The sequence below is a fragment of the Procambarus clarkii genome, chromosome 20, assembly GCF_040958095.1.
Source record: "Procambarus clarkii isolate CNS0578487 chromosome 20, FALCON_Pclarkii_2.0, whole genome shotgun sequence".
NCBI classification, from domain to species: Eukaryota; Metazoa; Arthropoda; class Malacostraca; order Decapoda; family Cambaridae; genus Procambarus; species Procambarus clarkii.
The window spans coordinates 29,099,570-29,111,883 of NC_091169.1; the positions used below are offsets into that span (position 1 = coordinate 29,099,570).

Here is a 12,314-nt window from a genome sequence, read left to right on the forward strand (position 1 = left end):
CATATAATTCATAAATGTTTTACAAAATGTTGTGTTTTACATTCATGTTATATGTTTTACAACAACAGACAAAAGAAATAAAACTAAGAAATTTTGGGAGACTTTTTAAGAACACAATATAGTGAAGTAGATAAAAGCATGCAAGAGAAAATAACAACAATAGCAGAAAAGATACAGTATTTTAAAACGTGTATATACATTGGCTTATTGAAGCACTGCTGTTTGTAATAAGTAAATAGCCTAGGACATCAATACTGAGCATAAAATGGTATTTTTTTTACAAGTTGTACTGAAAATTTATGTTGAAATTTACTAAATAATAATAAAATTCTGTATACGTAATAGAAATTTACATGAAGTCCATGTAGCAATCAAAGCCAATCACCACCCAGCAACTTAACCTCAAATAAACTCACCTTCACCAAATTCATTAAGTATAACAGCAATTTTCTTATTGTGTTGCTGTGTAAGTATATAGTTGAGCAGTGTAGTCTTGCCTGCACCAAGGTAACCAGTGAGGATGGTCACTGGAACGCGGGGAATGTCCTCCGCCTCCACTAGGTCTGGGGCTTCCTCACCCTCACCCTCGTCTCCAATTAACATCGGAATCTCATTTTCTTCTCCCATTATAACACAGGTTTCTGGACAAAAAAATGAGGGTACATTCTTATTGAAACAGTTTTACATTGTTCAATACTCTTTATGCAAAACAGTAATATATAGGTGCAGTATATCTTCTGATAAAAGGCAGATGTCACACCACAACAAATAGGTCACAATATAAACAGGTGGTAGTATGAGTACAGAGGTTGTAAGGACTAGAGGGAACATAAAGGGAACAGGGTGGTAATGACTACACAGCAAGTAATGAGTGCAGAGTATAATGACTACAGGAAATATAAAGAGTACTGGGTGGTAATGACTACAGGGCATGTATTGAGTGCAGAGCATAATTACTACAAGGAGCATAAAGAGCACAGGGTGGTAATAATTACAAGATATGTATTAGGTACAGAGTATAATGACAACAGGGAGCATAAAAAGAGTATAGGGTGGCAATAACTACTGTACAGAGCATGTAATATGTGCTGAGTATGATGACTAAAGGGGAGCTAATGATTATATGATGGTGCAATTATTACAAGGGAGTGTTAACTTTATGATCTATATTTATTCTTGTACAGTACTTGAACATTCTATTGTTTGATTGATATATGCCTTTTGTAAGCCATGATTTGTAAGATTTCCATTTAGCATGGGACAGTATGATTTAAGGGTCTGATTTACCTGGTAAATCAGGTAAATTTGTTATAGAAGCTCTGTGTTTTATTTAGAAATGTGTGTCTTGTACATCTACTTTGATAACCTGAATGGTTAAGAGTTTATTCTCCTATGTTTCTTACGACTTCAATCAAGATTTTTGTTGCAATTTCCCTGTGTAGTCCTGAAGTTAACTTTCATGGTTTCTATAGTACTCACCTAGTTGTGCTTGCGAGGGTTGAGCTGCGGCTCTTTGGTCCCACCTTTCAACAAGTAGTGGTTTGCACATAGTGGAGGTTTAATAATGTTAGTTTTAAGAAATTTAAGGTACTGTAGTAGTCAACTCTCTTATCAGTGATTCTGCCCCAAGTCAGTGAAGTTGTTATGTTTAACAACATCATTGAGAATGTTATGAGAAAGAGTCCAGTTGCTCTTCTAAACTACACCCTGTATTTCAGTTCTGTTATTAATGTAATTAAACTACTGTACTATTGCTACAACTACTGACTCCATAATGTAAAAGTCTATGCATGTTATCCTTAAGTGTCACCATTTTTGCATTCTTTTGTTATTTTCCACGAACGTTCTCACTTTGTTAGCTTTTCTTCTTTAGTATTAAGTGTTTTATCCCCTCATACCTTTGTAAAATTTTGTTGTCTATTTATTTTATTTTTTTGCCCGAAACAATGTGCATAATAGAGGCTTCATAGTTTGTGTAACTCTTTCCTTTCCATTCAATTTGTACATTACTACTTTGTTCTTTGTAGTAACATCTTTTGAATAAAATTGTATTGTATTGTTTGTCAATATGTGGTAGACGGGAGAGTGAGGCAGATGGCTGAGTAATTCTGTTGGGCATTTTTATTATTGTATGGATAACATTGCATTTAAACTACAGTACTGGTATACTATATAAGGAAACCTAGAAAACTACTATCTAACCTATTTTGTAGATATATTATATACAGTATAGGCTAATGGCTTATGTGACTTATTTACCCAATTTACCTGATTTACCTGAGGGCCACTAACCCTAGTGGCCTCGACGAGGACAGGAAGATGGCGGCTTGTCGAAGGTCCCCCCCACACCCATTTGATATGATGATCTTTTCTAGGTATATTTTAAAACTCAACACAGTTTTGGCAGTTACGGTTTTAGTGCATAAGCTGTTCCATGGGTTAATAACCCTGTGGGTGAAACAGCATCTCCTATTCTTAGTCCTATCCTAATACCCCTATCCTTAGTCCTCCTATTCTAGTCCTGACCATAGACAACGTGCATCCAACAGCCTGGTTGACCAGTCCAGCAACCAGGAGGCCTGGTTGACGACCGGGCCGCGGGTACACTAAGCCCCGATAGCACCTCAAGGTAACCTCAAGGTAAGGCAAGGTACATTGTGGCTTGTTGAGCTTGAAACCGCTGCTCCTTGTTTTTGTTACATCTGACCTTCTGAAGAAAATATCCAGATCAACATTCTCTAACTTGTTCAGTATTTTAAAAGTTTCATTGAGATCCACCCTGTCATGTCTGGTTTACAGTGTTGTTAGCCCTGTGGCCTTCAAGCGTTCATGGTACAAGAGATAACTTGGCTCTCGAATGACTTTTGTTGCCTAGTGTTGCATCTTCTCCAGAACAACTATGTCCTTCTGAAGATGTGATCTCCATGCTTGGATACAGTAATCCAAATAGGGGTGCACCAGAGATTTATGCAGCTGAACCATTAGCTTCTTTTCCTTATAATCAAAAGTATGCTTGATTATCCCAAGAGTTTCATTGGCTTTTCTGACTGCTGCACCTATCTGTTGTGCAACATGAGTGGTGGATTTTGACTCCAAGGTCCTTTTCTTCATCAATCTGCTGTAATGTAATGCTATTAATTTGGAAGTCATGGCATGGGTTGTTATGTCCCAAATTTATGGTCTTGCATTTGTCGATATTAAAAAGCATTTGCTTCTGACCATTTGAGAAGTTCATGGGTCCCTGTAGTACAGTCAGGTTCGTTCTTGATGCACAACTGAGAATTCCGGGTTCGAATCCTGGGCAGGACAGAAATGGTTGGGCACATTTCCTTTCACCTAATGCCTCTGTTCACCTAGCAGTGAGCCGGTACTCAGGAGTTAGTCAGCTTGTTGTGGGGTTGCATCCTGGGCGGGGTCAACAATTCTGCCTTGGCGGGGGGGGGGGGTTCTCGATAAAAGCCAAAACGTGTATGAATACACTCTGACTTCCTGTCCCCGACACAATGAATTATATAGATCTCTTTGTAAGGCTTCAATATCATTATAATTTCCCACTTTACCATAAATCTTTGTGGCATCTGAAAATTTGATGATTGGATTGTAATATTCTCATCTACGTCATTGATGTATATAACAAAAAGGGTAGGTCCCAAAATAGACCCTTGTGGCAGGTCCATTTTGAATACTTATCACATTTCTCCATTCAGATTCGTTTATATTTAGCATGACCATTTTGTTTTCTTTCCTTCAACCACTGTTTTATCCATTCTAATATTTTACCATTTATTCCATGGACCTGTAATTTCCTTGCCAGTCTTCCATGTGGTACCTTATCAAAAGCATTAGCAAAATCTATGTACAGTACTGTATACTACATCCACCGGAAGGCCTTTGTACGAGTAGCTGGTTACCATTTCCAAAATGTGAGCAAGTTTGTCAGGCAGGATCTGTTTTTAACAAACCCATGGTGTGTTGATTTTACAAGATTTTTCACTAAAAGATGGTGAATGATTCCCTCCCTGAGGATTTTCTCCATGAGCATGTAGATGTGTGAGGTCAAGCTGACTGACCATTAGTTTTCTGCTGAGCTCATTCTGCTTTTTTTTTTTTTAAATAGAGAAAAATTTGCATATTTCCAATCTAGGAAGGACTACCTCTTGGTCCAGAGATTTTGTGAAAAGTAGTTTCAGCAGGAGGCATAGTTCTTTTGTCAGTTCCTTTAAAAACTTTGGATTAGATTCCATCCACACCTGGCGCATTTGAGTCTTTTAGTTTGTCAATGTTCTTTCAAATTATTTCCCCATGTTATGGGATTATCCCTTAATTCATTCTCCCTCTCCTTCAAATATTTGTGTGGGGTGATGGGATGTCATCCAACCTTTCGACTATGAATCCTGTTGTAAAATAATAATTTAGAGTGTTTGCTGCCCTTTTATCATCCATTACAGCTTGGTTAGTCTCATCTATTAAGGGTCCAATTGATATATACTGTACAGGCTGATGGGGGGTACCATGCTATTTGGATTAAAGTCGATGTTATAATGCACATTTAGATACAGATCCATAGGATGATGTGCTATTTGGATACAGGTACAGTACTGTACTATATATACAATGATGTGCTACTGATACAAGCCCACGGTGTATTGCACTACTGTATTTGGATACAATAAACAAAAAGGAAATGCAGCGTCACATACTTGACCTGAAAACAGTGGAAATAGGTTTACTGTGATGCTAATACTGTAACTTTTTATGTTTCATAAGACAAGTTATTGATCCTATACTGGAATGAAAAACCAGAATGATTTGAAGTCTATGGCTGCCCTGGGCCTAATGGCAGTCTATGAACCTTATGAATAGTATGTAGATTATGGACAGTGCAGATAATTTGTGGGACATGCCTGTGGAGCAACGCCAACTTCTTTACCTAACCTTCCTGGATACAAGCCACACTGCACTTAAGATGTTTGCCAATGAATACTAGAATGGATAAAATAATGAAAATAAAGTAAAAATGAATCTGGCTGGAGAAATATAGTAAGTGGGGTATTGCAGGGCTTCATTTTGAAGCCAACCCTTTTTGTCATAAACATCAATGACATAGATAAGAACATTACAAACTACATCAAAATTGCAGATGACACTAAGATTTATGGTTAAATAGGAAATGATATTGAAAATGAAAATGATATTGTTGCCTTACAAAGAGATCTACATGAACTCCAGAAATGGTCAGAACACTCAAATGCTTTTTAATATAAACAAATACAAGACCTTGAATGTGGGGAAAATGTGGGGGGAAAAATCCACATCACAACTACCGAATAAACAATATTACCTTTCATCAGACTGATGAAGAAAAGGACCTATATTTATAAATACAAGAATTCTTATACAGTATCCTTGTGAAGCCACTAGCAGACATATTGTTTCAGGCAGGACCTTAATCCTAATTTTCCCTGGAATATGACTCGCCAAATTGTTTAACAACCAGGTACCAATTCACTGCTGGGTGAACAGAGGCTACAGTTATGGATTGGCACCCGTTCAATCCTCCCTGGCCAGGATACGAACCCAGGCTAAAGCACTTGCTTCAACCTTGGAGTCAGAATCCATCATTCACTGAAAGTTGCACAGCAAGTGGGAGCTGCAATAAAAAAAAAGCTAATCAAACCTTAAGAATATGGAAGCAAACATTTGACTTAATGGAAAAGAAGGTACAGTAGTTATTAAACTGTATAAGTCTCTGGTGCAATGCCACTTGGATTATTGTGTATAAGCATAGAGACATCTTGAAAAACATAGCTGCTTTGGAGAAAGTGCAACACTGGGCAACAAAGTTAGTTCTTGTTAGTTGGTTGTGAGTTGACTCTCGTACTAGGAAAGGTTGAGGGCCACAGAACACTAACACCACTGCAAACCAGGCATGACAGGGCAGATCTCATCTAAATTTGTAAAATACTGAACAATTTGGAGGATGTTGATCCAGACAACTTCTTCAAAATGTAAGAAGGAGCATCGGTTTCAAGCTCAACAAGACTGAAAGCAGATTTTTTTTCACCCACAGGGTTATAAACTTAAGGATCTGAATACCTGCCAAAGCCAAAATTGCCAAAACTGTTGAATTTTTAAATCCAGCTGGAAAAAATCATCAGGACAAATGGGGGGGGCCACTTTAATAATTCTTGGCTTTGACAAGCCTCCGGCTTCCTGCCCTTGTGCCCGAAACGCTACGCGTACTAGTGGCTGTACAAGAATGTAACAACTCTTGTATATATCTCAAAAAAAAAAAAAAAAAAAATCTTGCAATGTACCTGTAAACATTTTTTGTCAATTTTACTGTAATTATTCTACATAAAATTATCTGTACCTGTAAAGTAAAGCTGTAAAGTATTTGTAAACATTTTTGGTCAGTTTTACTGTAAATTATCTAAAAATTATCTGTTAGTTTAAGGACTTGCCCGAAACGCTGTGTGCTAGTGGCTTTACAAGAATGTAAATTCAACTTAATTTCTATGTTCTCTGTTAGCCCCCAATGTACCTTCTTGTATATAAATAAATAAATAAATAAATAAATAAATAAATAAATAAATAAATAAATAAATAAATAAACAAAAAATAAATAGTGGGCTTCAGGTAAATACAGGTAAAATTCTTAACCTAAACCAACCTAACCTAACCTCTAATCACACCGAGCCTAATGCAGCCTACCTTAAGCTAATAAAAACATATATAAACCTAAGGCCATATACGGTTTTGACAATTAGAAAGTGATCTTTGTCAAAACACTTGAGTAAAATTTGATCATTCCCCACCTACCCTAAGAGGATGCAGTGCTAGCAATTGATTGATAATCTTTGTCCAGACTCCAGATTCGTGTCCACAGACCCCAGAGTACACTGTCCACAGAATACACAGGCCACAGACCCCAAAGTACACTGTCCACAGACCCCAGAATACACCGTCCACAGACCCCAGAGTACACTGGACAATGTTTGTTGACGGCAGTCAGCTGAGGGGAACACGTGCGCCACCACAAAGCACGCGGCACGCCACTTTCACGGGGGGGACCATGTCATCACCAATGAGCTCTTGATAATAAATAAATAAATGCTTATTCTGGTAAAAATACATACATACAAGTTGAGTCACCAATAGAATGTTGGATTTCTATATAGAACTAGTACATACTATGCCTAAAGCCACTAATACGCACAGCGTTTCGGGCAAATAATTAATTTAATAATAATTTGTAGCGAGTAGATTATCCCAATAATATACTCGCTCCAAATATAGTGTTAATATTCCTGTCAACCTTTGGAGATGAATGAGGTGAGGCGTTGCCCGGGCAACACGGTGAGGTGTTGCCCGAGCAATATAAGCAGCAAGAATAGCAAACATTAACTAGTCTACTTTCAAGTGTGGTCTAGAGCAGACACTTGCGAGATACTGTACCGACGCTCAGTGCGCTCAACTCACACCAAAGTATCACCTGTGTACTTCTGTATATTCGACCAAATATATATATAGTATCTTAGTGTCTGTGTTTATTTGTCACCATACTTTACGTAACAATAGAATCGTTACATTGGTGACCCCAGAGAGTTTCGACGATACCCAGCCACGATGGACTACAACATGGACTCTCACTGGACCTCCACTGCTGCTGCTTGCTGTGGACCGCAGCCACCTGTCATGGAACGTTGCCAACACCCTTGCCATAGCTATGATTTTCATCGCGATCGTCTCTGCATTTTCATCTACTACGGCTTGCTGCTCCACGATCACTACTCACTCATCTGGCAGCTTCATCAGTAACTACATAATGTGTGATCTACAGCCTGTCCTGCCGACTCTCCGTCGCTGCCAGGGCACTGCTTGTTCTACAGGGGCGCCCACGAAAGCTGCTCTTTCGTCAGATTCATCTACACGTTCACTGCATTCTGATACTCTGCCGACTCAAGCACTTCGCGCAGTACAGGACTTACAGCTTGCGTTTCCGACTCTTCGTCGCCTCCAGGACAATTCAGCTCTAGCAGTGATTACCTCGTTGTCCTAACTACGTGCCTACATTACCTCCTAATGTCCTGGTGCCCGAGCCCATCCGCCCCGGATCTAAATGCTCCACCAGCGACCCAAGGACGCAACAATTATGCACATTCTTCTCTCCTGCTACACCGAGCTTGTCCACACACTGCCTACATCTTTTGGTACCAGACTACAATTTCCACAGTCAACAATGTAGTACTCGGCGTGTACAGTCCTAATCAACCCAAGACGCTACAGCTTCGACACAGAGCAGACAGCAGACTACGACCGCATCGAGCCGCCACGCTCTCGCTCCCCGAGTTTAGACACTCACAAATCTCAATCGAGCCGCCACGCTCTCCCACATAGAGCTCCACGACTCCGGCCTCACTCAGCTCTCTGCTCTGCTCCAGGCTTCGTCTCAACGTCTGCGACACTGCTAAATCCAGAGACACATCCGCCGACTACGCAGTTCACTTTTCGACCCCAATTACCAGCCGCACCACAACCTGATCCTACGACGACGGACGATCCTGTGCGACCTCCCACCCTACGACCCCAGTTAGATGACATCAGCGAAGAGGAGGAAGTTAACTTTGATGGTTATGTAACGCGAGCAGGGCGTACAATTCACCGACCAGCTAAGTTCCTTGATCAAGTATTTTTCCTTTCATCCCCTGGGAGGGGGAGTTCTGTAGCGAGTAGATTATCCCAATAATATACTCGCTCCAAATATAGTGTTAATATTCCTGTCAACCTTTGGAGATGAATGAGGTGAGGCGTTGCCCGGGCAACACGGTGAGGTGTTGCCCGAGCAATATAAGCAGCAAGAATAGCAAACATTAACTAGTCTACTTTCAAGTGTGGTCTAGAGCAGACACTTGCGAGATACTGTACTGACGCTCAGTGCGCTCAACTCACACCAAAGTATCACCTGTGTACTTCTGTATATTCGACCAAATATATATATAGTATCTTAGTGTCTGTGTTTATTTGTCACCATACTTTACGTAACAATAGAATCGTTACAAATTCTTTGTATCGGGGGACAGGCAGCCAGAGTGTATTCATACAACTTAGGCTTATATTGAAGTCCCCCATCCTCCAAAGTCGAATTACTGATCCGGCTGAGGATGCAACCCCACAACAAGCTGACTAATAGCTACCACATATGTATGACTAATCCAGGAGTATGCGGCCCCAGCATGAAGCCCGTACCTTGTCAAGCATAAGACAAAGCTGGAAACAGTTCAGAGGTATGCTACTAGGCTAGTCGCAGAAGTAAGAGGCATAAGTTACGAGGAAAGGCTGCGGGATATGCACCTTACGACACTGGAAGACAGAAGAGTAAGGGGATACATGATCGCTACCTACAAATCTTACCTTACTGGCAGGCTCCAATATGTTTCTGTGAATAATTCAATTTCTCCCACCCTACCCATCAACATCGGTGTTCCTCAGGACAGCATACTTGGCCCTCTCCTCTTTCTCATCTACATTAATGACCTTCCAAATGCCTCCCAACACCTCAAACCAATTCTATTTGCTGACGACACAACCTTCATTTACTCCAATACTGACCCCCTTACTCTAAATGCCACAGTGAATACTGAACTAAATAAAGTCCATCTTTGGCTAACTGCCAACAAACTCACCCTTAACATTGACAAAACTTTCTATATTCTGTTTGGCAATAAATCCTCTAATCAAATAAATCTCATAATAAACAATACCCAAATTTGTAACAAAATAGATGGCAAATTCCTTGGCGTTCTCATTGACCACAAGCTGAATTTTTCAGGGACACATTCTAAATATATAAAAAAAAGTTTCAAAAACTGTTGGCATTCTTTCTAAGATCAGATATTATGTACCTCGCCCTGCCCTGGTAACTCTCTATTACTCCCTCATCTATCCATATCTCAACTATGGTATTTATGCTTGGGGTTCTACTACCCAAAATCATTTACGTCCTCTAATTACTCAACACAAAGCTGCTATTAGGACAACATCCAACTCTGGCCCCAGACATCACTCGGTACCCCTACTCAAATCTCTGAATATGTTAGATATTAAGTCACTGCACATTCTCTCATGTGTATTATACATATATAAAACGCTGAACTGTAATGCCAATCCTGACCTCAAAAGCTTCACTGAAGGTTGTAACAGAACCCATGAGCACCACACCAGAAATAAATACAGTTTTGATATTCCAAGAGTACGACTTAATCAAACTAGAAATGCTCTACAAATCAAGGGACCCAGAATGTGGAATGACCTTCCCAATCATGTTAAGGACTGTACCTCTCTCAACCAGTTTAAGATAAAAACTAAGCACTACCTAATAAATTCCCTGTAACCTACCTTACCCCTCTATTGTCAACCCATGTCTATTATTTTAAACAACGTTGTTTGTCGACCTAATTGTATTTGTGCTGCTTTTTCTGCCATGTTCCCCCCTTTTTTATTTTTATTTGTTCTCAACACATTTTATACTTTAATCTCAATTAGTATTAAGTTTTAGTCTTTAATGTTTTTCCTGCCCGAAACGCTTTGCGTAATAGTGGCTTTAGGCATGGTATGCCTATGCTCTATCTATAAATCTATCAACTTTTGTAAAACCTCTTGTATGTATGTACTTTACCTGAATAAACATTTTATTTTATTTTATTTATTTTATAAAATTCTCAGAGGAATTGACAGGGGTAGATAAAGATAAACTGTTTAACACGGGTGGTACGCGACCAAGGGGACACAGGTGGAAACTGAGTACCCAAATGAGCCACAGGGACGTTAGAAAGAACTTTTTCAGTGTCAGAGTAGTTAACAGTTGGAATGCATTAGGCAGTGATGTGTTGGAAGCTGACTCCATACACAGTTTCAAATGTAGATATGATAGAGCCCAGTAGGCTCCGGAATCTGTACACCAGTCGAGAGGCTGGACCAAAGAGCCAGAGCTCAACCTCCGCAAGCACAACAAAGTGAGCAAAACTAGGTGAGTACTAGCTCCTGAGAATCTACGTACTGCTAAGCAAACAGAACCATTAGGTATAGGAAATATGCCCAACCATATCTGTCTCGGCCGGGATTCGCACCCGGAATTCTCGATTGTGAGTCGAGAACGAATCCGACTGTACTACCGGGACCCTTAATGTGAAATGTCACATTAAGACATATATATTCACTTAATGAGAAACTTTGACATTTTTAAAATACTGAACAATTAGGATGTTGATCCGGACAATTTCTTCAAAAAGTCAGATGTAACACAAACAAGGAACAACGGTTTCAAGCTCAACAAGCCGCAATATAGGACTGAGAACAGATTTTTTCACCCAAAGGGTTATAAACCCATGGAATAGCCTACTCACCGAAGCCGTAAATGCCAAAACTGTTAAATTTCAAAGTCGAACTGGAAATGATCATCAGGACAAATGGAGGGAATCTTCGACAAGCCGCCAGCTTCCTGTCCTCGTCGACGCCACTAGTGTGAGTGACCCTCAGGTAAATCAGGTAAATATGTCAATGAGAATATCAATTGGAGCAGTGAGGTGACTCGAACCTGCGATCAAGGTACTCCCGGGGGTGCACCTCCCTGTAAATACACTACGTAACGGTTCCTATTGTTACCTTGTTACAAAATTGTTACATCTTATTGCAAAATTTTTATGATATATTAGAAAGTTGTTACAACTTGATAGATAGTTGTTACGACCTGTTAGAAAGTTGTTTCACATTTCATGTTCCCTCCTGATTCCATATATTGGCCGTCCTGTGAGGTTGGGATGTTGGATGAGCTTTTAGCTGGCTTTTTTATCTACATTGTGTAATCTTTCATATAGAATAGGGTAGTAGCACATTACTGGGTATACCTAAGCTAGTTAATAAAAAAATAAAAATAAACTAATTTCATCCTCATAGTTTCCTACCTAATGCTTCAAACTCACACTTTATCTTGTGCTACCCACTTCCCCGATATATGTGTCTAAGCCATACAGTTTTACCATTGTAATCACTACAATCATATGTTATGTTGAACGCAAATTTTACTACAACGTACATAGAAATAATCCTCAAATTGTACTACAATGTACCTGTTGATAATCCTCAAATTTTACTATAATATACCTATTAATTTTCTTCAAATTTTCTTACAATGTACCTGTTAATATTCTTCAAGTTTAACTACAAATTACCCACTTTCCACTTTTACCCACTTGTACCCACAATTACCCACTTTATGCCCGAAACGCTTTGCGTAATAGTGGCTTTAGGCATTG

The 12,314-nt window shown here is 39.5% G+C and overlaps 1 protein-coding gene across 2 annotated transcripts in view; it reads right to left on the reverse strand.

The window, feature by feature from the left end:
• Positions 1-7,035, reverse strand: part of LOC123755361 (zinc-regulated GTPase metalloprotein activator 1) — a 92,509-nt gene extending 85,474 nt beyond the window's left edge. The window contains exons 1-2 of one of the 2 annotated variants that reach the window (XM_069327828.1): positions 6,823-7,035; positions 417-641 (exon numbers count right to left, since the gene is read on the reverse strand). In XM_069327828.1, the coding sequence (XP_069183929.1) occupies positions 417-627 (211 nt within the window). In that variant the 5' untranslated portion in view covers positions 628-641; positions 6,823-7,035. The remainder of the gene's footprint in view (positions 1-416; positions 642-6,822) is intronic. The other variant, XM_045737913.2, reaches the window with a different exon arrangement.
• Between the last annotated feature and the right edge of the window lie 5,279 nt (positions 7,036-12,314).